A 27,429-nucleotide genomic window follows, 5' to 3' on the forward strand; every position below is an offset into this window, starting at 1 on the left:
CTAAATGCCTTAAAGCAGCAGAAATCTCCCATCCCACTGCTCTGGAGCCCAGAAGTCTGAAATCAAGGTATTGGCAGGGCCACGCTCCCTGGAGACTGGGAATAAAATCCTTCCCGGTATCTCGCCAGCCTGTGGTGCTGGCTGTCCATCACTGGTGTTCCCTGGCTCAGTCACATCCTTCCGATCTCTGCTGAGGTGTCACATGTCATTCTCCTGTGTATGTCTTTCTCTTCTTCTTGTAAGAATGCCAGTCACGTTGGATTAAGAGTCCACCCTACTCCAGCACACGACTTCCCAGGTGGCTCAGTGGTAGGATCTGCCTGCAATGCAGGAGACCCAGGTTGGATCCCTGGGTGGGGAAGATCCCCTGGAGAAGGGAATGGCCACACACCCCAGCATTCTTGCCTGGAGAATCCCATGGACGGAGGAGCCTGGTGGGCACAGACTATGGGGCTGCAAAGAGTTGGCCACGCTGAGCACAGCACGCAGGACAGCACCATGACATCTGCGAAGACTCTTTCCAGGTAAGCTCCCATCCCGAGCCAGCTTTGCAGGGAACACAGCTGAACCCGTGACACCAGGACACTGGCATTTTCCTGCACTGTTGCTATTCACTACAGGTATTTTATCATTAAACCGAAAATTCATTAAATTTTATCAAACATTCAAAGGACACAACGCTCCCTTTCAGCCCAGGGAAACCCCTTACATAAATGGGCACATACAGAGCAAACCCAGATGAGGTTGGGATTTCCAGCTTCCGCCGAGAGGGAGAGAATTTGGAGTGACTGTAAAAAATCTTTTCAACATAGCGTTTTCACAGACTGATGCTTGCCTCTATCTCTTCAGGTCAGTTCAGTTCAGTCACTCAGTCATGTCCGACTCTGCGACCCCATGAACCGCAGCACGCCAGGCCTCCCTGTCCATCACCAACTCCCGGAGTTCACCCAAACCCATGTCCATCGAGTCGGTGATGCCATCCAACCATCTCCTCCTCTGTCGTCCCCTTCTCCTCCTGCCCTCAATCTTTCCCAGCATCAGGCTCTTTTCAAATGAGTCAGCTCTTCACAATCAGGTGGCCAAAGTATTGGAGTTTCAGCTGTGACACTTATTAGTTGCAAATTCCTTATAAATATTAAGGGAGATAATTGTTAGCAATGGCAGCATTAAATGTAATACTTAAATTTTGGTGCTTGAAAAGATCTGCCTGGGGTCTTAAGTCCTGTGTACTTTAGTCCCAGAGAATATTGAGGCCCCTCCTTCACTAGCAGTCTTGTCTTCCTCTCTTTAGAAAGGGAGCTGAAAAACTGGATAATTAAGTCCTGGAAGAAACTATATTCAAGAATAAGTCAAGAATGGGGTTTAACTAGGTGATGATCGTTACTCTTACAGAAGTTTCTGGAACATTTTTTATTTCTTTGTTTTTTCTCCGTGAACTCATTTTGGAAATAATGCTGATTTCTGGATTTTAAGCATTATTAATAGCAATTGACAATTAAAAAAAAATGCCTATTCTGTATTAAAAATCTCTTTGGAAAAGAAAAGAGGGAAAACAGGATAGAATCATTGGTGGTATTTTCTCCATGGTCCTTGTGGAAAAGCCACATGGAATCATGAGTCTGGCTTCCCATCTGCACTGAGGAATCTCCTTTCTCTTCCCTGGTTAACTTGACTCTAACCCCACGTGAGCATCAGAATGTCACCCATTTAGTGACTCCTTCTGTAGCTCAATTTTCCTTCTCAGCGAGATGATTCCCAGCAGGTTATCAACTTTATAAGAGCCGGATTCAAGGGGTCTAGTCTCTACTGAAAATATTCAAAGTCATTTATTTCCCCAAACTGGAGTTCTAGAATGTAGAATTCCAGTGTTTTTTTTTCCCCTTGGAAATCATTATACACGATGGATCTCACGCATTACCCTTAGAAGGGACACTGAAACCTTCCCCTCCTCCATTCCTTCTTCTTGCTTTATTTTTTTCCCCATCTAACACTTAATGTAACTATTTATTTTATTGTTTGTATATCTTTCTGAAAGATAAACTTCTTGAGGACAGGAAGTCCCTTTTGTTACCCAGGGAGTTTGACACCAAAACTTCAGTTTTTTCCCTTCTCAGAAAACGCTGTCAAAAGATTGTCAGCTTCAACTGCCCCCTCGCAAGAAAATTAAGACACTCTTTGATATGACCGCTTACATCACCCACACATACCTCCAGAGCATAACATACACTGAATCTATTTACTTCTGTTCTCTCCATGAAAATACCCAACGGCAAGGTTTCTCAAACTTTTTAAAATGATCACTCTGGCAAGGAGACTATCATTTCTTTTTCTGTAACTGTCCTCAGGCCCATGAAATTTTAACACTAAAGATAGCATATTTGTTTATGTAGTGCATGTATCATCAGTTTAGTTCAGTCGCTCAGTCATGTCCGACTCTTTGCGACCCCATGGACTATAGCACGCCAGGCCTCCCTGTCCATCACCAACTCCTGGAGCTTATTCAAACTCATGTCCATTGAGTCAGTGATGCCATCCAACCATCTCATCCTCCGTCGTCCCCTTCTCCTCTTATCTGTTCCTTACACATCAAAATAAGTGATTTTTCTCTTAAGAACTGATTTTTGCCTCCTTGGGGGCTGTATAGCCTGGCTGAGAGCATGTGCTTCAGTCTACACCACCACTGCCTGTCTGCTAGCCAAGGCCGCCACACCCATCCCCTCCTGGATCTTGTTTATGACTGAAACAGCCTTGACCACAGACTAGTCTTCATTACACAGTTTCATTGAATGGCATGTCACTACACTGCCTGTTTATTTTTATATAACCAGCAGGTCATGCAGCAAAATCATACTGATGTTGTAAAAAATAAGTTTTATCCTGTTTCTGCCCTTGCCGCTACTCTCCAAAACATTCTTCAGGTACTATGGACACTAGTCTGTTTCTTTTCTTTTTTTTTTTCCAACTTACTCAGTGATTTTGAAAACATCTATGATGCATATAATTTCCTCTTTTTACAAAGTCTTGTTGTATTATTATCGTTGTACTCAGATTAAAGTCTTAATCTGGTCTACAGAGCCTATATCATCTATCCCTGCCTTTGTTTACAGTCAGGCAATTCTACATGGTTAGGTGAATTCTTCCTTAGTGTGATTGCCTAGAAAGCCGAACATGAAGAAAGAATTAGGGGCTGATGCATTATTCGGGGTACACCCCCAGGACGTGTGAGTGAGGGACAAGTTTGAGCAGGAAAGGTGGCCGGTAATGCCAAGTGAGGGGTCACCGTGGGCCACCCCTGCATGCTGAGACATCTGCTTGGTTATGTGAAGAACCCATTGGGTTCCTGAACAGCCACTGGAGGAAAAAAAGAGAAAGGAAATTTATTAGGTGGTTCCTTCCCATATCCTGCCTCTTGTCCATCAACATTCTCCTTACTGGAAGTTCATTCCCCTGAACTTCCAGGTTGCGTCTCCCAGATGGTTTAACATCTGCTTGAGAATCCACATTCCAGGTAAGCAGTGTGATGTCTCATCTACATCCAGAAGTGGCAGGAGGGCCTGGCCACTAGCTGATCAGCATCAGTGGGAACAAAACACATCGTCTTGCCCAGGCATCTATCAGCCCCGGTGGCACCTGGGATGGAGCAAATGGCTGAGGGTCCAGGGAAAGGAAGCCCAAGAAAATCTGAGGAGGGGCTCAGTTCAGGTCAGTTGCAAACTCATGTCCATCAAGTCAGTGATGCCATCCAACCATCTCATCCTCTGTCGTCCCCTTCTCCTCCCGCCTTCAATCTTTCCCAGCATCAGGATCTTTTCCACGGAGTCAGCTTTTCACATCAGGTGGCCAAAGTATTGGAGTTTCAGCTTCAGCATCAGTCCTTCCAATGAACACCCAGGACTGATCTCCTTTAGGAGGGACTGATTGGATATCCTTGTAGTCCAAAGGACTCTAAAGAGTCTTCTCCAACACCCCAGTTCAAAAGCATCAATTCTTTGGTGCTCAGCTTTCTTTATAGTCCAACTCCATACATGACCACTGGAAAAACCATAGCTTTGACTAGACAAATCTCTGTGGGCAAAGTAATGTCTCTGCTTCTTAATATGCTGTCTAGGTTGGTCATAGCTTTTCTTCCAAGGAGCAAGAGTCTTTTAATTTCATGGCTACAGTCACCATCTGCAGTGATGGACCCTCACGGACCTTCTCTAAGTTTTCTGTACACAGGGTGTTCCATCAACTCTCAGAGCCCTTCATGTTCTATTGTTGTTTAGTTGTTAAATGGTGTCTGACTCTGTGACCCCATGGACTGTAGACCACCAGGCTTCTCTGTCCATGGGATTTCCCAGGCAACAGTACTGGAGTGAGTTCCTGTTTCCTTCTCCAGAGGATCTGCCTGACCCAGGGACTGAACCTGCATCTCCTGCATTGGCTGAATTTGGACTCTTTACCACTGAGTCACCAGGGAAGCCCTCAAGTTCTATAAAGTGGAAGTGAAAGTGAAATCAGTCGTGTCCGACTCTGTGACCCCATGGACTGCAGCCTACCAGGCTCCTCTGTCCATGGGGTTCTCCAGGCAAGAACACTGGAGTGGGTTTCCATTTCCTTCTCCAGGGGATCTTCCCAATCCAGGGATCAAACCCGGGTCTCCCGCATTGCAGGCAGACGCTTTACCCTCTGAAACACCAGGGAAGCCCTAGGCACTGTCAAAAGAGGGAGAAGTGGGTGGTTCCCCAACGGCTGGGATGATCCTCCCACTCATTAGCATATGAATTCACTCGCAAAACCTATCCAGACCACATTCCAGGCCTGAGCCCTTGCCCTCGGCAATAGCCCACACCCTGAAGCATGGCTTCTCTCTGAATCATAACAAAGCCACCTCTTACTTTTTGCCGGGCTCGAGTCCAGGGATAGAGCTGAAGGACAGGAGGAAAGAGCAGTGGGAAAAACATGCCAAGGAATCCCCTTCATAGCCTGCCGGAAAATTTGCTAAATATCTGACCGATGCTCGCAGATTTCACTGGCCTGATCCTTGGCACAGAGAAGAGTAAGGACAGAAGTACCCCCACCGGCTTGGGTAACCGCTACTGGGGCCCAGCAGATAGTGCCTTTGGGACATACTGAAGAGTAACCTCTCCAGAGACCCTCAATTGCACCCACTGCTGCCCACCTGTTTGCGGGGGGTTCAAGGAAACAAGAAATGAGAGACTGTAAAGGAGTTAAGATTTTGTTAGGCATGTCCCTCCAGCCATTGGAGCGAGGACCTCCTACCTTAACCGGAAGTCTGCTGGAATCTGAGGCTGAGCCACGTGGGCTTTCTGCTGATTCTGTTTATCGCTGCCCCGGTTTCCAGCACGACGGGCCTTCCCCTGTGCTGGGTTTTCTACTGCAGGAGCTTCGCTGGGTTGGGCTCCTGCTGCGCTTGGCCTCTTGCACGCAGAGGTTGTTTCAGCCAGGTTACATCCGAGTCACAGCACCATAGATGCCAGGCGAGTGTATGCTCCTCGGTTCTTGACCCGTCACAACAACGTGTTCTATAGGACACCTTGATTTTTCTCTCATCCGCAATGAAAATGCATCCTTAGTTCACCAACCATCCTTTCTCTATGACTTCTTTCCTGACATTTCTGTTCTAATTTTCTTCTTGGACTACAAAACACGGTTTTCTGTTTCAAAAGTAAGAAACCATAGATACTATATTTCTAAATTTTCCATGTACCTTTATCTTTGAAGGAAAAATTAGCCTAGAATGAAAACTCTTGAGTCACATTCAACTTTCTTCCAATTTTTACATATATAGCTTTACTTGCAATCTGGTCTTAAGTGCTCCATTATTTTGCTTTATTTTTCTTTTCAAAACTTCTCCATCATTTGTTTAGGTGAATCTAGCCAGTAATTAGTCTTGTTTTATGCTTGTAGAAGACACTCCTGGTGTTTATTCTATTGCCTGAGATTTTCATTTTGAGGAATGTCTGCCTGTTTTCTTCATTTCTGGTTGAATATAATACTCTTGATTCATATTTTCTTTTTCTCAGAATATTTCAGACTACATTTCACAGATTTATGCAGACAGAGAGTACTCTAGAACCATCTTTATTTTTCCACTTGTAGATATTTTTTTTTCTCCTGAGCACCTGAATATTTCTTTATTACTGTAATTTAAAATCTTAACATGACTACATTCAGTGTTCATTTATTCTGAGTTAATATTGCTCAAGAATGGTGTGATATGAAATGTACAGACTCTATTCTTCCTTTATTTCACAGAAATCATTCCTCTATCTTTGCCTGTCCAGCCCAGATCACCAAGTCCTATCAATATGATTTCTGACTATTTTTTGGCCTGGTATATTTTAATCATTCTGTATTAGCTTGCTTCATCTTAAAACTTCTTCTTTCAAGTCAAGTCACATCTGTTTTGCTAAAAGTGAAAGTCGCTCAGTCGTGTCCCCATGGGACACAATGTGACCCCATGGACTATACAGTCTATGGAATTCTCCAGGCCAGAATACTGGAAAGGGTAGCCTTTCCCTTCTCCAGGGGATCTTCCCAACCCAGGATTGAACCTAGGTCTCCTGCATTGTAGGCAGATTCTTTACCAGCTGAGCCACAAGGGAAGTCCAAGGATACTGGAATGGGTAGCCTATCCCTTCTCCAGGGGATCTTCCTGACCCGGGAATCAAACTGGGGTCTCCTGCACTGCAGGCAGATTCTTTACCATCTGAGCTATAAGGTAAGCCTTGGTAGCTCCCCTGATTAGCAAATAATACCAGCAAGTGAGATGAGCTGTGAACACGTCTGTAATGTTCACATCAAGTAACAGATTTTATATCTGCATCACGAACAACTAGAAATCAATCTCAATGATATCAGAGCCCAAGCACAGAGATAAGCAAGGTACATTCATTCTAGAGAAGTGAGTCTAAGTCAGTAATCGTCACTATTTCCTCTAGAAGGGCACTTCTTAAATATGGACCAGAAATGCCCAGCATTGAGTTGATCTGGGAACCTAGTAAAAACACCCCCATCTCTGTATTGAATCAGATCTCATGCGGTTGGGCTCAGGAACCTGCATTTCACCTGTCCTCCAGGTGAGTCTTATCCATGCCCTCACTGAACAAACAATATTCTAAAACAGCATCCCAGAAATAAGAAGGGCTTGAATTAAGGAAATAAACAGTCATGGAAAAAATAAAAGAAATGGTTAGCAGAGGTGTCAGAGGGTTCAACATTACAGAATGGGCACCTGAACAAGGGGCTTCCCAGGTGGCTCAGTGGTAAAGAATCCACCTGCTAATGCAGGAGACCCAAGCTCGATTCCTGAGTCAGGAAGGTTCCCCTGGAGGAGGAAATGGCAACCCACTCCAGTATTCTTGCCTGGAAAGTCCCATGGACAGAGGAGCCTGGTGGGCTACAGAGGAGCCTAGTAGGCTACAGTCCATGGGGTCACAAAGAGTCAGACATGACTGAGCGCCTAAGCACACACACACATTTGAACAAGAGTCACTGAGTATGGGAGGAGCAAATCTGTAGACATTGGGATTGAGGCCAAGTGAGAGAAAGTAATACATTTCGCCCTAGAGAGGACAGAAGAAGCTCTGAAACTGAATGGTATTTCCAGGGTTGGAACATAGAATGAGAACAACCATAGCTAAGAGCAAGAGAAATAGCCTCACATGAGGGGCAGGAAAATATACAGAGCTGCAAAGGCATGTCACAGAGGGAGAACATAGGCCCGAAAAGACAGGGGTTCCCCAAATCAAGATGCTCGGAATCCATGGATGGTCAACACGATGCTCATTCTGTCCTTGGAGAGAGGAACTCAGCAACTGTTTGGATATAAGACTCAGTCACTCATAAAACACCAGTCTTAAATATTCTAAAGGTGTTACCATGGCCATGTTGCCTCCTGTTATGAGAAGACCTGCAGAGGAATAGCTTGCCAAATATCTGCACAATCAGGAGCCAAAGGATGTGCCCCACCCTGGCTAGATTTTGGACAAGACAGAGATGGGAGTAGCAAAGACTCAGCCCCAGAAGGTGTCCGGGAAAGGCTGTGAGTCTCAGCACGGTGCTGGCCAGCAGCGACAATGCCATTCGAGCTTCACGAAGCACCATGAGCTGCACAATTAACAGAGGTCTATTTCACTTTGATTTTTAGATAGTACCGAGAAATAAAAGTAACTGGCTTTCAAATGACCATGGGCAGGCTTTCTCCACTTTGTGCTTATTCAAGTAAACCCCAGGTAAAAGAAGCAAAATTATTCCCAAATCTGATTCCTAAACCCAAGATAGCAAACTGACCCTGCTAGCGAGTTAGGAAGTAGTCCAGCTTCACACTCAACTGGCTGTGAATGGTAATTACACCAATGCTGTATCAGCTGTGCTATGCTTAGTCACTCAGTCATGTCCGACTCTTGGTGACTCCATGGACTGTAGCCTCTGTCCTCTGTCCGTGGGATTCTCCAGGCAACAATACTGGAGTGGGTTGCCATGCCCTTCTCTAGGGGATCTTCCCAACCCAGGGATCGAACCTTGCATTTCTTATTTGTCTGCATTGGCAGGTGAGTTCTTTCCCACTAGTGCCACCTGGAAAGCCTATCCAAGCTATAAATAAACATCAGTCTTCTGAATTTTAAAAGTCCAATTCTGTAATCTTTGACATCCCTACTTGTCAGGAATGGTTCAACTCTCAGCAGGTTTAGTTAAAACAGACTGGCATTTTTGGATATTCTTTCTAATATTCCATTTGTACATTTCAATGCCTTGAAAATGAAGAAAGCTATCTGCTAGATCATTTCAAATGACATCCTTTTAAAGCTAAATTGTATTCTGAATTAAAACCTGCAAAAAAAGATATCACCTTCAAAATGTATTCAGCAGTGCTAGACGAGATAAATGAAAAGACTCAGAACTTGGTTGAGACATGAAATTTATAACTTAAGAGGCCCTAAAGTTAGATTCACCCAGCTAGTCTAAACAAACTTAAATACTATCTGTATCCAGATGGTAGGAGAACTCTGCATGTCTGCCTTGAGTTCCTGCCTTAGGTCGGGACCAGGGCTCTTTTTGGGACCCTGGGGATTCATGGTCACTTCCCTGCTGGAAGGGGCCTTCATCCACTGCAAACGCCACTTCCCCTTGAGTTTAACAAACAGCCTGACTAGCATGTCATGGAAAGTACAGAAGAGCTCTAAGTATGGCATCTTCTCCCAGAGCCCATCCTGTGACTGGCATTAGTAACATCTTGCTATACTATGAATGAATTTATCAATAAGCAGTAGATTATATCAAAAGCAAAAAAAAAAATCAGGTCCGTAGAAAATAAAAGTTAGTCTCTGTAGGACATATTTGCTGAATGGCTTGTCATCTATCATGATCGGAATCAGAACCCCGAACCAGGGTGGACCTAGAGATTATCATACTAAGTGAAGTAGGTCATACAGAGAAAGACAAATACCATGTGATGTCACTTATAGATCTTCCCTTATAGTTCAGATGTTAACGAATATGCCTGCAATGCAGGCGACTGGGGTTTGATCCCTGGGTCATGAAAATCCCTGGAAGAAGGAAATGGCAACCCACTCCAGTATTCTTGGCTGGAGAACCCCATAGACAGAGGAGCCTGATGAGTTACAGCCCATGGGGTTACAAAGAGTTGGACACGACTGAGCAACTAACACAGACACAGACAGACAGACAGGTGGAGTCTAAAACACGACACAAATGAAATGGAACAGAATTTACAGAACAGAAACAGACTCACAGAGAAAACAGACATAGTTACATGGAGAATGGGGGAGGGAAGGGCTAGGAGTTTGGGATTAACAGATGCAAACTAGTATCAACAGGATGGATAAACAGGTCCTACTGTAGAGTACCAGGAGCTGCATTCAATATCCTGGCATAAACCATAATGGGAAGAATATAAAAAAGAATAATATATAGATGTACGCAGAAGTGAATCACTTTGCTGTACAGCTAAAATGGATGCTATACTTCAATAAAATTTAAAAAAAAAAGAAATTAGGCATTGCTTTTCCAATGAAAGTTATAATGAATAGAGTGAAAACAGATGATTAAATTACTTCAGAAAGGTGATGAAGATAAGAAAGCATTCCTGGGTTTGATGCTTGGAGGAAAGAAGGCAGGCCCAAAGCGGGGCACCGAGGTGGCACAGGAAATCCGAAACCAGCAGAACACTCCCCAGGGGAGGGCGGGCTCCCACCTGTGGCCAGGTAGATGATGTGGATGAGGGCGTCCCGGGCCTGCACCACGTCCACGGCCACGTGGGAGAAGCGGCTGCTGTCCTCCATGAAGGCGGGCACGGGGCTCACCGGCTGCACCACCTCATGCATCAGGATGAACTTCTGCGCGTCCTGCAGGTTCCTCTCCGTGAGGTTCACGTACAGGCCCTGGTCCACGGTGCCGCACTGCAGGGGGAGAGAGGCTGTTAGTGGACCCGACCACCTGCGCACCCACGGCCGCTCCAGCCAGCCGGACTGGAGGGCGACTGGCAATCTGAACACCTGTGGTGCCAATGTGCCCTCTTCTCCAGTCCCTCCACAGCCCTCATTCTTGGTGTCTCTCCCAGTTTAGATCTGAGCTCATCATATCTGGGGAGCCTTCTCAACTCTCATCCTAAATGAACGATCAGAACAAAATGAAGTGACATCGACAAAGCAGAAACAGACCCACAGACTTAGAGAAGGAACTTATGGTAACCGGGGGCAACTATGGTTACCAGAGGAACGGTGAGGGGGGGATAGCTTGGGAGTCTGGAATCGACATGTATACCCTGCTATACTTAGAAAGAATAACCAACGAGGACTGCAGAGCAGAGGGAAATCTGCTCAGTATTACCTAACAACCTAAATGGGAGAAGAATTTGAAAAAGAATGGATATATGTGTAAGAATAACTGAGCAGGCTTCCCTGGTATCTCAGTGATTCTGCCTCGGGTTCGATCCCTGGGTCAGGAAGATCCCCTACAGACAGAAATGGCAGCCCATTCCAGTATTGTGGCCTGGGAAATCCCATGGACAAAGGAGCCCCACGGGGTCACAGACTTGGCTATGACTGAGCACGCACACACATTGCATTGCGTTGTATAGCTGATTCACTTTGCTGTATAACCGAAACTATCACAACACTGCAAATCAACTATACTCCAGTATAAAATAAAAAGTAAAAAAAAAAAAAAATAAATCAACAATCAGGAGTTTAAAAAAACATGAAGTAGGAGTCATTGCTAATTTGAATGGCATATGCATAAAATCTCCTCATCACCTCTAGAGTCCCCTAGGGATTTGTCTGGCTAAATGCACACTGTTCAATCTGCCAGACACATCAGATTCCCAGGTGGAAAATGCAGCCATCAAATGCATCACACAGATTAACTAGCTTTCTTTGGGATGGTGGGTTTATAAGCAAGACATGGATTCTACAGAGTTAGATTTAGGTCATTTTAATCTGTAAACTATGCAATACTGTTCTGCTGTCTTTCACATAAGCTACAAAACACTATGTTAGCCTTATTATCATGCCCTTATTATCTGGGCTTCCCAGGTGACTCAGATGGTAAAGAATCCGCCTGCAATGTGGGAGATGTAGGTTCGATCCCTGGGTCAGGAAGATCCCCTGGAGGTGGGAATGGCTACCCACTCCAGTATTCCTGCCTGGAGAATTCCATGAATGAAACACTATGTTCGCCTTATTATCATGCCCTTATTATCTAACCCAAGCCAAAAGAAACAAAACTCTGTTTAGAGTCAAGCATCCAATAAAAAACACGGTGCTGGGGAGCAAAACTTGCTGTCCCAAAATGTCTCTCTGGCATGTGAATGATTTCTAGAGCGGAAAACAATGAAGGTCCACTAGACTCGAGAAGAAACGTTGACCTTCCCCTAAACGCTTACAAAATTTATATAGACGGCCTGTTCCTAGAATAGAGCTATCTCCAGAGATACCTGCAAAGAATAAGGGCAGACTGTAGTGGGGAAAACTCAGCAGGGCCCAGAGCCCAGAGCCCACTCTGTGTCCAACAGTCTCTGCAGGCCCAGCAAACTCTTATTTACCAAACATTTGCTTTTCCATCTGCAGCTCAGTTGCCTTCCTTCCCTTTGAAGTCTCAAACCACTACCAGCAACATGCTCTTTTATCTTTAGCTGAAGACGATATTTAAGGTGAGGGTTTCTGCCATTAGGGGGAGTTACTCAGTTTTCCTGGGTCCCTCTCATGTGTATGTGATATTAAACTTGTGCTGGATTTTCTCCTGTTAACATGTCTCATGCCGATTTAATTCTTAGACTGGTCGGAAGAAGCTAGAAGGGCAGAGTAAACTTTCTTCCGCCCTGACAATGAAGAATTTTCAAGAACAGGGGTCTTAAGGAGATAAAGGAAGTGAGAGAGGAAGGAGATGAAGAGAGAGAGAGAAGGAAGAAACCAGAAGGAAATAGGAAGGAAAGAAGTGGACTTTTCAGGTAGAAATACCAGGCAGAGGAATCTGGGACTAAAGCGGGGCAAAAATAAACAACAAAAAACCAAGCCTGGAAACTGCTGAGAATTAAATTCAGAGCTGCGCTGTGCAAAGGCTGGCAGGTACCGTGGAGGATGGTTTTGGGCAGGGACAAGGTTAAAAGAGGGGCAGGAAAGCAAGCCAAGCTTTCCCAGGACAGCACATAGAATCAGAAAATTATCACCACGATTTCTCATTTCTTTCATAAACTTTAAATCCTAGTACCAATAAAGGCTGATCCCCGGCAGAACTTCATAGAGGTAGGGTTGATGGAAATGAATTTCCCTGTCCATTCCATCTGAAAAACGACCTTTATAACATGTCGTTTCTAATACGTGGTTTTATAATAGGGTAGAGTTGCAAAAGTAGACGATGGAAATGGCTTATGAAAAATAGAGGATATTTTTGTAGCACTTGATAAAATAGCCAACATGCCCCCAAAGGATAGGCTGATGGTATATTTAAAGAATATTGGGGCAAAGTGGATGCCAAGACTGGTCCAAAGCTTAGTTTAAATGCTACATCTTCGCAGGGGTGCCCCAGGTACCAGGTGGCAGAAGGGTCGGGTGAAGGGGATGGGTCAGCTCTGTGACCCAGGAGCCATGTGGTCTCCGATGAGGCCCTGCCTGTCAGTCTTTGTCTCCATCTATAAAGTGGCTAGAAAAACACTTCCTCTGCTCCCTTCAGAGGGCTGCTCTGAGGCCAACTGAGACCATCGGTGGACAGCATTTGTAAATTAGTTGAAAGCCCTTGTAAAGGCCGAGGAGCCAGGCCATGTGCCTGGCACGGAGAAGCCATTCAAACAATGGTATAAATGGTCCGTGGGTCTGCCTAGTAGCAGGGCAGCAATTCTGTGGTCCATTGAGCTGCAGGGGCGAGAGAGAAGTAACGAGTAAGTGCAGGAAGGAAGGAATCAATGAGTGAACACACAGCAGTGGTACTGGGGCAGGGGGGCAGTGCCAGGGGGTTTTATATAATTACCGTACTTAACAAGGACACGTGGAGGGCAGAGACACCGCCCGCTGACAACAGTGCCACAAAATGGTCTGAAGTCTGTCTGGGCGAGTTCTAGTTCTGCGAGTGGCCACATCTGGCTGTTTTCTCTTCCTGAAATCAGCAGCAATTCTTAAGTCACAGGAGGCGTGGAGCAGTCTGCCTGGGGGATGGAGTTTTCCATCCAGGTTTTGTTTTCTCCGCACAGTGTTTTTAAAATTGGCATCATAAAACCCGGCAGACATAATATAAAACTGAGGACCTCCAGCTGCTCTTGAGGAGTCTGGGGACCTGGGAGACTCCAAGACTTGGGGAGGGGGCATTGCTGGGACTGCAGAGCGGAACCCCCAGCTGCCACCTGTCTTTTTCATGACTGCTAACCTAATCCTAGGCTGCAACCTGAATTGTCACTGTGATACTGCGATTTGTAATAAGAAATACACAGTTTTCATTCCTGTTCTGTCACAGAGCCCCTAAAACCCCTGACACTTCCTAAGTGAAGACAGCAATAAAGGCGTCTTTTGTTAAGTTCCGGAGGTGACCTCTGGAGCTCACTGAAGGGCGGGAATGCTGATTGCCAGAGCTGCCATCCCTGTGGTCAGAGGGTCGGAACTTTTGGTCCCACTGCCCTGACCTCCAGGAAGGAGAAAGGTCTGGAGGTTGAATGCATCACCAATGGTCAAATGATTTAATCAACCTGCTTAAGTGAAAGACATCCATAAGACTCCAAAGGGTGGAGCATTCAGACCTTCTGGGTTGGTGACCATGTGGAGGTTCAGGGAGCGTGCTCAGCGCAGAAAGAGCTCCATGCTCTTCAGCCGAACCTTCCCCTGCTCTCCCGTGCGCCTCCTCCATCTGACTCTCCCTGAGCCACGTCGTTCACAGCAAAGCTTGTTTTCTTGGACTCCCAGATCATTGCAGACAGTGATTGGCTGAAATCAAAAGCTGTGAAATCAAAAGATGCCTGCTTCTTGGAGGAAAAGCTATGACAAATCTAGACAGTATATTAACAAGCAGAGCTATCACTTGCTGATAAAAGTCCATATGGTCAAAGCTATGGTTTTTCCAGTCGTCATGTATAGATGTGAGAGTTGGACCACAAAGAAGGCTAAGTACCGAAGAATTGATGCTTTCAAACTGTGGTGTTGAAGAAGACTCTTGAGAGTCCCTTGGACTGCAAAGAGATCAAACCAGTCAATCCTAAAGGAAATCAACCCTGAATATTCATTGGAAGGACTGATACTTAAGCTCCAATGTTTTGGCTACCTGATGGGAAGAGCCGACTCATTGGAAAAGACCCTGATGCTGCGAAAGATTGAAGGCAGAAGGAGGTGGCAGAGGGTGAAATGGCTGGATGGCATCACCGACTCAATGGACATGAATTTGAGCAAACTCCAGGAGATGGAGAAGGACAGGTGAGCCTGGTGTGCTGCAGTCCATGGAGTCACAAAGAGTTGGACACGACTTAGCGACTGAACAGCAATGACGTCATAGATAAAATGTTTGAGTTCTGTGAGCCTCTCTAGCTGATTGACAACCTTAAGCAGGGGGTCCATGTATAGCCCACAGGTCAGAAGCATGCGTAGTAACTTGGACTGGAGACTGGCACTGGAAATGAGGGTCAAGGGGAGAGCCTTGTAGGACTGTGTCTATCAACCATGAGAAATGATGCTATCTCTGGGTAAACAGTGTCAGAATTGAGTTGAATTGTTAGACATCTGGCTTGGTGTTGGAGGAAAAACAGCTGCTTTGTGGTGTGGGGGAAAAAAAAGGCACAGGTTGGAATCGATCAACAGTATCGTTAGCCAAGAACAGGTTGAAACTATACAGTGTCTTGGTTTTTTAGCCAACTTATAATGAATTTCTCACCTGAGGATCCTTTTTCAAATATTTTGAATGGTATTTAAATTTATACCATATATTTATTGGATCGTAAGTAATGCACCTAGCTCTCTAACGGGCTGCAAATTCTCTCACCATTCCTTACACACCGGCTCCCGCAGTGTCGGCGTGACACGCCAGGGACTCTGAGGAAGAGGAAAACATTAAAAATAGTAAAAACACAGCCATCGTCCTCCTGTGGCTTACAATCCATAATCGTTGTCTTGCTAACACCTCTGAGAGTAATAGATCAATACTTCTACTAATTCTTATAACAATAATATTTGCATTCTTGTTTATTTTTTCCAAGGATGACAGATCCATCCTTGCCCTAGCCTGCCAGCCCTTGGCGGGCACGTCCACGATCACTGAGGCTCAGGCGGAGAGTGCTTGACGTCGATGGTGCCCTTCCTCCTCTTTTGCTGCAGATGCCTATGGTGGACTGAAGGATGCTGATGACTTGGCCAGGTCCCATCATCTGGTCCTCCAGCAATGGCCTGCTCATCTGCTGGACCACTTTTGAGGGTCTGTCTTCCATTTCAGCTCCATCAATTTGATTGCTGATAATCAAAACTGCACAGAAATTTCTAGAGTCTGTCCCAGTGCAGCTGTACCACTGAGTCCGGATAATGTTTTCTGTAATTGACTGAAGCTTTTCTTAGTGAGGCCCAGAGTCTAGACGGCTTTGGGGACTCCAGCTCTAACAGGGACGACTTTCACAGCATGACCTGTGATGGTTTCTAAATTGCAACTGATAAAAATTAATAGTATTATATTTTGTTATTATTTTCAATAGATAATTTTGTATCAGATCTTGCAAAATTACTCAGTGTTCATCCTAACCCATTCTTCCTCCTGAATCTGAGTCATGTATCTGATCTTTTAATTAATTAGCTATTTCTAGTACATATGTGCTTAGTTGCTCAGTTGTGTCTGACTCTCTGCAACCCCAAAGACTGTAGCCAGTCTGGCTTCTCTGTCCATGGGGTTCTCCAGACAATAGCACTGGAGTGGGTTGCCATGCCCTTCTCTGGGGGATCTTCCCAACCCAGGGATCAAACCCCAGTCTCCTGCAATGCAGGTGGATTCTTTACCATCTGAGCTATCAAGGAAGCCTTCTAGTACATAAGCACTGCATAAAATTCCAAATCTCAGTAGGCAAACAATAATTTTAAAAAATCTAACTACATCTAAGTATTGGTTTTTGCAAACATAAGGCTCTTTATACACAGTTAGCAGATGGACCCTTAATTCACAACATATCCCACTCCCCATGCTAGTGTGTGTGGTTCCATAAAAGTCAGTCAGGATGCCTTAAGTTAGCATGGTTATCAAACATGGTAAACCAAAAGAAAATATTTATTACTTATGTATATCAGGACTTACACAAAGAATCACCATAATCTAAACTTTAGTTTCATGCAAATCTTAAGTACTACCCAAAGAAGACAAACTCACTGGAGCAGGCTCCCTGCCTGAAATGCACGCCACATTCTGCAGGCTTCATTCATTACACCGCATGGCCCGACTCCCATCTCATAAATGTGAGTAAGCCCTTCAGCGGGACACTGGCATTATAAAACCAGATGCCTGTGGCCTCAGGAAATGAGGGGCTTTGCTTTGTGCTACAAATGTATTCAGACAGAGGGGCTAAAAGTTATCCACTGCCCAGAGGTGGTAGGCATCACAGAGTTTATTAAGTCACTGTTCACTGTGAAGACGTTTGCAATTGAAACATCAACTACATTAAAAGAACCCTAAAATACTGTGAGCTTCTTTGATCATCTTTTTTTAAACTTCAGGATTTTACAATGGACTTTCTGAAAGGAAATGATATATTTCACCTTCCTGGTTTTCCAGAGGGCCTTCTCAAACAGCTACATCACCCCAGGATCCAGGGATACGGGTGGGATTTAAATGCAGAGACTCAACAATGGGGCACAGAGAGTCCATGTTCAGTTACTAATCACATGAACCACATATGTCATCAGGAAAAGTGATGACTTCATGTCTGGTTCCCACTAAACTGTTTGCTTGCCTGGATTTCTTTGTCTAGTACTGAACTTTCTTAGTAGGGAGACTTGAATAATAACTATAAGCTTGATCACTCAGTTTCCTGACTTACAAGTGGGGCTAATGACACCCACTTTACAGAGCTGCTGAGATGAGAAAATATGACAAAGTAGCTACAAACAAATAATCCTTAAATAGTCCTCCTTGTTATGGGATGCTAAATCATTTTCCCAAGTAAAGCAGTAAATGGTAAAGTGGACATGTAAGCCCATTTCTATTCTCAGCATCATGATCTTTATAAAAAAATTTCAGAACAATTAGAATTGAATGATTCCTGTCAAAGTACAAGTAAAATGTAAAATAATTGAAATTTTCCATATTCCTAGTTTTCTCAAAAGCTAGAGGTTTTATGTGTTGGGTTGTCAAACCAACCAGAACTTGGAGGCCTGAATACATGACTCGGGTCTAACACTGACTGGTTACGAAAACTAAAGTTCCTCTGGTTGGAAGAGGTTGAGGCTCTGCATGTGAGGACTGGGCCTGGGAGCCCAGCTCAGCCACTGAGGAGCCCGTATCCTTGTCCTGATGACATGCTCTGAGGCTCAACACCCTTCTCTGTCAGCAGGAGCTGTTACCAATCATACCACAATTGCCAGAAGGCGGCAAGACACATAGAAGCATTGAGCCCAGTGTCTGGAACTTAGCATTTCTAAAAATTACACCCACAATGATGATGGTAAAGATCCTAAGACAGTTCTTCTCAGAAGAAAGGCACTCCAGGGAAGTCTGCTGGTAAGCATGAATGTCAGAAAAGTGAAAGTGAAGTCACTCAATCATGTCCAACTCTTTGCAACCCCATGGACTGTAGCTCACCAGGCTTCTCCATCCATGGAATTTTCCAGGCATGAGTACTGGAGTGGGTTGCCATTTCCCCTAAAATTCATATGTTGAAATCCTACCCCTCAAAGTGGCTGTATTAGGAGCTGGAGCCTCTAAGGAAGTGACTGAGGTTAAATGAGGTTAAATAAGGGTGGGGCCCTGATCTCATAGGGTTAGTGTCATGTCATGCTCACCTAGGGAATGCCACATGAGGACATGGTGAGGGAGCTGGCTATCTACAAATTGGGAAGGGAGCACTCTCCAGAAACTGAATTGGCCAGAACCTTGATCATGGACTTCTAGCCTCCAGAATTGTGAGAAAACAAATTTCCAGTCTGTGGTGTTTTGTTACAGCAGCTGGAGCTGAGTAACACACCAGCTGGCTGACCAAACAGAAGAGGGCTTGGTCTCTTTCGGTTTCAGCTCCCTCTGAACTTGGGAAGATGAGAGCAGATGATGTCAGAGCCCCTGACGGCTTGAACACACGGCATTTGGTGCCTTATACACGAATGGCCTCCGTCTGCTCCTGTTTTCTCCACAGCCGCCCCATCACCCCAACAGGAAATCTCACCGCGTACCCAATTAGAGCTCAATTCTGTTTGTGCATCCCCACTGCTCTGTGTCCTGGACCACATTCATTACAGTGTCATTCATTAGGAGTCAGAGCTCCTGGGGACACAGAGCCCACCATCATTAGTGCTAATTGAAGCTGGATTCCCAACCTGCTGCATTGTGCTGGCCTTTTGCAGTCCAAGTTCAGGCATCCCAGCTGACAAAAGACCCTTTGAAGGCCAGGCGCCTCAGTACACAAAAGGCGGTGGTCTATCTACATGAGACAAGCTGAGTGAGGGGCTGGGGGTGGGGAGCTCACAGCTGCACTGCGAGAGTTCCAGGATTTCAGTGGTCCTAGCCTGTCTGTCTGCACAGGGTTTCTGCCTGTTATCTGGGGTAGGGGTGGGGAATGACAGAAGGAGAGGCCCTTTGTCCCCAGAATTACCTGGAAGTTGGGGTTGGGGTTGGGATACGGCAGCCAGGCGGACCTAGAGTTCTCCTGGTACTTGAAGGGCCCGTTAAAGGCCTGGGAGATGGCGCTGAGGTTGAAGATGCACACGGCCGAGGCAGCGATGCTGTTCCTGGGGAGGTGAGGAAGAAAAAGGAGACGGCAGGTCAGAGAGCACCCTCGGAGTCAACCTTTGCTCCCCATGACAGGTTCTGGGTGCCCAGGAAGCATCTTTGAGGGGAACACTCAAGATCAGCAGGAATAAACACCCCACAGATGAGGTGGAAGCAGTGAATGGTGTTCCTCTGGGGTTTTTCTTCCTCCAACATGTCAGTCTAGAAACAACAGTATTTAGCAGTTATGATGCTTGTAATCCCGCCAACAGGATGGATTCTCCCAGCCCCTGTGGGAGTGGTAGAAGCTTTTGAAGTGCTGTATGTTACGCCTTTAAAATTCGTGGAGGAAATAGAGTTCCTCTTCTAGGGCATGGGCCACCCATCAGCCTGGCAAGGCTCTCTCTCACACTCTAATCTGGGCACTTTAGCTGGCAGTGGGGCAAGTTGCCGCTGCTTCTGTCTGTAAAAGCCCCAAATAGTTGTGAGTATTTGTTATCTTTAAAAAAGAAGCAACTGAAAGCATTTTGCAACAAGTGCCTGTCAGAGATCCTTCAAATATATGTACATGTATATGTGAAAAGTATTTTAAATTCAAAGGGTCAAAAACAAATATTTGATAGAGCACTGACATAGGACCTCTTGAAGCCTTAATTCAGAATTCAACCTCTGCAGGACCGAAGGCTGTCAATGCGAGGCTCTTAGAGTTCAGGGCCCTTTTACCAAGTGGAAACTGCAATATTTTTTTTGCTTAAGTAAATTTGCATTGAGAATTCAGCTATGGTTTTAAAATTTCATGTTTATGCTATTAGCCAATAGTATGTCTACTTATCAATTGTATTTTCTGAGGCAAAGAGAAAACAAGAAACTCTAAAATGTGAATGTCTACATTATCCTTGGTTCATCTGAAAAACACAAACAGGTGGTAAATATTTACAAACTCCAATTCATCTATTAAGGGAGGGGACATTCACTGACCAAGGGAGGTTGAGACACCTGCCCCAAATCACCCAGCCACTAAATGGGGGAGTTGGACTGAACCCCCAGGTGGGTTGGCACCAAAATGGAAATTTTGAATTCCTGGTGACAGCTCTGTGTGAACAATAACAAAAGACACCCTGTGGAAGGTCACAGCTTTGAAAGCAGGTATGCCTGTTCCCTCTGGAAGCCCCAGAGAAGAGCATCTGGCGGGAAGACTCACCACCGCTGCTGGCAGATAAAATGATATAAATGTGAACTCATTGCTAATTTTACTCTTTGTGCATTACCCTCGGAAAACAAGAAGATAAGCCAGAAATGTCTAAAGGTAGAATTAGCCTTTGGACGCCTGACTAGACTTCAGCAAGAACCAGAAGACAAGTCTGTTAGGACGAGGACGGCCGGCCAGACCCCCAGGAGGGATGCCACCCGGGGACCAGGTGACCAGGCCTCGGGCCTGGCACAGCGACAGCGAGGGGCTCAGCTCTCCGAGCCCTGTGCTAAGTGGCCGACAGGGACCTTCTTGTTGAGCACAGGGAACCTCTAGCTCCTGAGACCAGCCTGACTTCACAGATGCATGGACAAAGGTGCAGGGAGGTTCCTGAGTCCACATCACAGGCTGAGGGGAAAGAAAGCAGGATTTATACCTGCTTTGCAGGGGGCCCTGGTGTTCCTGCCTTTGACCCCATTGCTACGGCTCTTTCTCAGGAAGGGAAGACACTTATCCTCCACCTGCCTGCATCCATCTCTCAGTTCATTGCACTCACTCACTCTGAAGGGCACTGAGTGGGATCTCTGATGTCAACCTGGATGCCCCAGGGGCTGTCATTCTGAGTATCCCTAACACGTGTTGGTAGACACGTCTTCCCGCCTCCTGGAGAGCAGAGCCCCACTGGTACAGGTTATGTGTTCTGTGCAAACAGCACACACACACACACACACACACACTTTCCTGCCCATCCTCTACCCTTTAACTTGCTGCAAACTGAGACGGGTGAGGAGGAAGGACATGAGTGACCACCCCCTAGCAGCTCTTCACCCACTCTTCCTGGGATGGGTCTGCCCGCCACAATCGCACATTCACCTTCTCCTGCTGGTCCCTGCAAGTAGTGGGGGTCAGCACAGGTCTGGTCTACCATGACCTTGCGGACAAGTCTGCTGAAAGCTGGGGTCTGTGGTGATAAATCCATTTGGCTAACAGACCTTCAACCACATGTTGCAAGCTGGTCTCTATCATGGAGATAGTACTGCTTTATCTAATGTTCTATTTTCTTTCTTTCCCTATTCAGAGCCTAGGCATGTAAAAGTGGAGGTAGCCCCTCCCTCCCGTTAGGTGAGCCCAACAATATAGGAACTTAGAATCTGCTAGAAGCCACTGGTAGAAAAGTAGAGAAGTTTCTCTTAGCTCCTTGCCTCTTAACAAAGGAAGAAAACTAAAAATTTTAACCCTCCCCTACTCCCACAACTGTATTATCTGAAAGCCAGCATTTTTAGATTCCAGGAGAAGAAAAACAAAACAAAACAGGGAAATCCTTCAGAGACTCTGTTGCAGGAATGTACTATTTCCTGCAGCCCCATCCATGCCCCAGGGTTGAGAAAACCACGGAGCTCTAGCTGGAGAAGACTCTTCAGAGTCCCTTGGACTGCAAGGAGATCCAACCAGTCCATCTTATAGGAAATCAACCCTGAATATTCATTGGAAGGACTGGTGCTGAAGCTGAAGCTCCAATACTTTGGCCACCTGATGTGAAGAGTCGCCTCATTAAAAAAGACCCTGATGCTGGGAAAGATTAAGGGCAGAATGAGAAGGGGGCAACAGAGGATGAGATGGTTGGATGACGTCGCCAACTCAACAGACATGAGTTTGAGCAAACTCCAGGAGATGGTGAAGGACAGGGAAGCCTGGTGTGTTGCAGTCTATGGGGTTGCAGAGAGTCGGACATGACTTAGCAGCTGAACAACTAGGGACAGAATGAGCTGGAACACTGAACTTTATCCCTAGTCCCCTGTGCTGGAGACCAACCAAACCTATGAGCCTAAGCACTGGAAAGCTCAGCTAGTGCAGTTTTAGCCATCAGTTCAGAGACAAGACACAACTGGTACCTCAAACTGTCCTTTTCTTTCAATTTCGAGCAAGTCTTGCCAAGAATGCAGTCATCTCCGAAGAGACAGGAGAGGAAGCAGAGGTGAGACATATGCCGGGATTTGCAATGGATAGATCAGAAAGCAGTTCCCAAGACCTACTGAGAGTAAGTGCTAGAGAGAGACATGGAAGGACTAGTGATTCTGTTTCTGTTAGTATAAGGTCTCTGTATCAGGTGATTTCCAACACGATGAGCATCTTCAACACTAAGGAAATATTCTGGGTAGCCTGAAACTTATCTTTGCAGGTTATCTAAATAGACCACTCACCCTCCTGGAATGGCCCAGGCACAGAACTTCCTCAACTTTTTAAATTGTTCGCGGTTGCCCACAGCCAGGGCAACGAACAGCTCAGTAAGCCAAGCTCCCATTGTGTGTAAAATTGATGTCAACAGAGCCAGTGAACATTCATCTTGTGCAGCTTACACTATTTCTTAAATAAGGTTTTGGAAAGCAAATCAACTTCAGAAGCTATACATTGATTTTTTTCTCCCCCCCAAAGAAACTTATCAAGGAGAGAAAATAACCTCTGGGTTTGAAAACCAGATTTATAACAAAGATGGTCCTGGTGGGGTGGGGGTGAGTAGGGAGTCATCCATTTTAGCCTTGTTTTTCTAACTTTGCATCAGAAAGAAGACTCCTCAAGGAACAAACTTGTTAGGAAGCAAATGTTAACACTTAAGCTCAGCAGTAGGAAAAATGGGAGGGAAGAGTAACAAGGAAGTAAGATGCAGATGAAGTGACTCTTCAGAAATGCAATTTGTGGACCGCCTTCCCAAGTGGTTCAGTGATAAAGAATCCTGCTGCCAATGCAGGAGACACAGGAGACATGGGTTTGATCCCTGGGTCAGGAAAACCCCCTGGAGGAAGAAGGGGCAAGTCACTCCAGTATTCTTGCCTGGAAAATCCCAGGGATAGAAGAGCCTGCATTCTTGGCTACAGTCCAAGGGGTCGCAAAAAGTCGGACACTACTGAGTGACTGAGCATGCACCATTTGGATGCAGAGGGGATGAAAACAGAAGTTGGCAAGACTCAGGAAGCTGAGGAGGCATGGTAGAGTGACCAACTGTCCTGGTTTGCCCAAGACCAAGAGGCTTCCCAGCACAGACCAGGCCGTGGTGCTAAAAGCTGTGATCCAGGACAGACCTGGACGCTTTGCCATCACACCTCCATGATTGGCACTTCAACTTATCCTGACTCAGATCCTTTACCCTGGACACAGATATCTGGCTTTTGTCCAAACCATTAGGTCACCAGATGAGAGATTTCAAAGGTGCTGCAAAGCAGAAATCACCCTGCAGATCCATCATGCCTACTGCGAAAGCAGAAGAAAGTGAAGCTCAAGTCTCTGTGATTCGTGGCGGTGGGTGCCATCTCATGGAGTCTGAACACGTCAGCTAAGGAAGGGAATTAAGTGCAGAGTCCTGGCACACTCCACCAGACAGAACGTGAGTCAGGAAACTGTACATCCTATATGTAGTCCAAATAGTGTCAGTTCTGAAGGAAGGGTATCTCCCGCAAGAAATAAAACACTGTATTTTAATTTTTTTGCAAAAATACTTTAAAAGTAGAATCATTCCTTTAGAAATGTCTAAGTTAGTCATCAAATATAATAGGGTAAGCCTACTTATGTGCTCTTCCTACATGTACATCTGAGTTAAATTTAGGTTATCACAAAGATCAGGCTCTCCAGACAACACTGGTTTCATTATGCAAAGATGCATGACTTATGTATAGGCTAAAAGAAAGAGACCTAGAGGGGTAAGATGGGGAGGGAGGGGGGATGCATATATAACTCTGGCTGACGCATGCTGATGTACAGCAGACAGCAATACAACAACGTAAAGCAATTAACCACCAGTTAAAAATAAATGAAAAAAAAAAGACATCTACTATGTTCTAGCATTTCAGAACGGGCCTGTGCCCAGAACACACTAGTAAATTAGAAGGAAAAATTTACAGAGAATAATTTGAGACTACCATAACAGAAGGATAGATCAAAACTTTCTGAGTAGCTTTATTTTCCTAACACCCGTCTCAGAAATCACATCCCTTTTGGTAGCACTGAATTCACACTCACATTTTTTTTGGCTGTTAGCCCAGGAAAAGAAGAAACATTTCTGTTAAAGCAACTTGCAAAGCTCAAAGGGCAGAGAACAGTAGAATCATTCACCAGGAGCAGAAGAGCAAGGCAAGAATGGTTTGCAGTTACGTACACGTTGGTGGTGAAGATGCCGTAGATCAGGTCCAGCTCAGGCAGGAAGAAGGTGCCCTGGAGCTCGTGGTAGTAGAAAGGGACCTCGCCCGGGCGGGAGCAGTTGAGGCGGGCCTTCATGAACGTGGTCCACGTGTCCTCCAGCAGGAAGCGGCCCCCGATGTCGTTCTTACACACCCGGGCAGCTCGGGAGAACACGGTCTTGCCACAGTCGTGCTCCACGGCATTTTCTCGGAAGAAGAAGTAGGTGAAATTTCCGATGTCGTAAGAGGACACGAAGTTTGGTTCTAGAAACGTACAGGAAAGAAGAAAGGGCTCAGCTTACTGGACAGCACACAAACTCTGCTCAGCGTTACCTAACAACCTAAATGGGGGAGGAATGTGAAAAAGAAAGAGACACGTGTTTCACTGAATCACTCTGCTGTACGTCTGAAACTAACACAATATTGTAAATCGACTATGGTGGTGGTGGTTTGGTTGCTCAGTTGTGTCCGACTCTTTGTGACCCCCATGAACTATCTATCGCCCACCAAGATCCTCTGTCCGAGGGACTTCCCAGATAAGAATACTGGAGTGGGTTGCCATATACTTCTCAAGAGGATCGTCTGGACCCAGGGAGTGAATCCGAGTCCCCTGCATTGCAGGCGGTCCATTGCAGTTGGAATTTTTAACCTACTGAGCCACCAGGAAATCCCCAAAACTATGCTCCAATGTAAAATAGAAAGTTGATTAAAAAAGTAGGAGAGAATAAAAGCCTAAACATCCATAAGCTACTCCTCTGTGTCTTGCCTGCTCAGTATTTATTCCAGAGAGACTTGATTTTGTGTGGATAACACTGTGCTCTTATAGAAGGAACACAAGGCCCCAAAAGCACCCTAATGATCTACACTACGGGGTGGAACCTGGTGCGTGAGATCTATTATTTAGTCGTTCAGTCATGTCTGACTCTTTGCCACCCCATGGGCTGTAGCCCACCAGGCACCTCTGTCCTTGGGACATTCCAGGCAAGAATACTGGAGTGGGTTGCCATTTCCTCCTTGAGGGTATCTTCCCAGCCCAGGGGTCAAACTCAAGTCTCCTGCACTGGCAAGTGGGCTCTTTACTGTCTGAGCCACCGGAGCTCACGTGAGTTCTAAGTGACAGGAAATAGCCAGTGTGATTCCACACATAGGCATCCCAAGTTATATAGCACTTAGGTACACAGCAAGGCTTCCCTGGTGTCTCAGATGGTGGAGAATCTGCCTGCAGTGTAGGAAACCCGGCTTCGATTCCTGGGTTGGGAAGACCTCACCTCCTGGAGTAGGAAATGGCAACCCACCCCAGTGTTCTTTCCTGGGAAAACCTATGGACAGAGGAGCCTGGCGGATTACAGTCCATGGGGCCGAAAAGAGTTGGACACGAATGAACAACTAACACACACACAACTTTTCGATAGGTATATGACATTGATGCCATCAAAAATGGGCAGCAAAAATTTGCAATACACTTTAAAGCCATATACAGTACTTTATTTGTATATTCTTAATAACCTTCAGAATCAGTGGGATTTGAACTTATTTACAGAACAGAAACAGACTCACAGACTTAGAGAATGAACTTAGAGTCACCGGAAAGGAAGGGTAAGGGGAGGGATTGATTGGGTGTTTGGGAATGACTGTATTTTAAATAGATGGCCAAGCAGGACCTACTGTAAAAAAATGAAAAATAAAAAAATTAAAAAGAAAGAAAAAAATTAGACAGAGATTCTCAGCAATAATAATAAAATAGAACAATTATTATAATATACCATAATAAAAGCTATATGAATTTGGAAAAAACAGTGGGAGAAAAATACTAAAAACATGAAATGTGACTCAGAATATAGAGGTATAGCATTAATATCATGACTGTTTGTGTAGAAGACAACAAAATTCTTTGATACTTATATATTCGAGTATGACTTTGGCATAAATTATGTGCTTTTAGTAAGGACTTTAAAAATGTTTTTCATTTGTGAAAACTGAAACTATAGGGTTAGTGTCCTGAATCAGCTTTAGCCATTCCTGTTACTATGGTGACCATGAAATGTGATAATCAATTCTTAATTTCTTATTTCTTCATTTCTGGGGAATTCATTTAGAGGAAGGGAGGGTATTGAAATGGAGTCATTGCCTTTCTGATCTCATGATTAGATCAAAATTATGGACTTAGAAATGAAAAATTATGGCAAACCTTTACTTAATCACCATGCTCATCAGGCATTTAAGAATTTATTAAAGATTGTCAACAGAACTTCGTATCCAGCACTGAAAGCATTATCTTCATAACTCGCTGTTTGAGCCTGCTGATAATAAAGATGATACCCTCTCAGACACCATGCCATGCGTGCTAAGTCACCTCAGTCGTGTCTGACTCTGTGTGACCCCACGGACTGCAGCATGCCAGGCTCCTCTGTCCAAGGATTTCCCAGGCGAGAATACTGGAGCAGGTTGCCATTTTCTTCAGCAGGGAATCTTTCCAACCCAGGGATCAAACCAACGTCTCTTAAGTCTCCTGCATTGGCAGGCGGGTTCTTTACCACTAACACTGGGTGGGAAGCCCCTGTCAGACACAGGTGTGCCCTAATACTTATCTTTTAAAAACTCTAATAACCAGGTTTGATTCTTATGCTTTTCTCGATAGCTGAGAGTTTTCTACTCAATTAGCAAGTGTCTTAATTTATGGTGCAA

The 27,429-nt window shown here is 45.2% G+C and overlaps 1 protein-coding gene across 3 annotated transcripts in view; it reads right to left on the minus strand.

Moving 5' to 3' along the window:
* The window catches only part of SEMA5A (semaphorin 5A), a 542,694-nt gene that overhangs the window by 142,964 nt on the left and 372,301 nt on the right, over positions 1 to 27,429 (minus strand). For all 3 annotated transcript variants that reach the window (XM_070476478.1, XM_070476476.1, XM_070476477.1), the window contains 3 exons: positions 24,723 to 25,008; positions 19,271 to 19,406; positions 10,220 to 10,424 (listed from right to left, as the gene is read on the minus strand). In XM_070476478.1, coding sequence (XP_070332579.1) covers positions 10,220 to 10,424; positions 19,271 to 19,406; positions 24,723 to 25,008 — 627 coding nt within the window. The remainder of the gene's footprint in view (positions 1 to 10,219; positions 10,425 to 19,270; positions 19,407 to 24,722; positions 25,009 to 27,429) is intronic.

Source organism: Odocoileus virginianus, chromosome 14 (assembly GCF_023699985.2).
Source record: "Odocoileus virginianus isolate 20LAN1187 ecotype Illinois chromosome 14, Ovbor_1.2, whole genome shotgun sequence".
Lineage (NCBI taxonomy): Eukaryota > Metazoa > Chordata > Mammalia > Artiodactyla > Cervidae > Odocoileus > Odocoileus virginianus.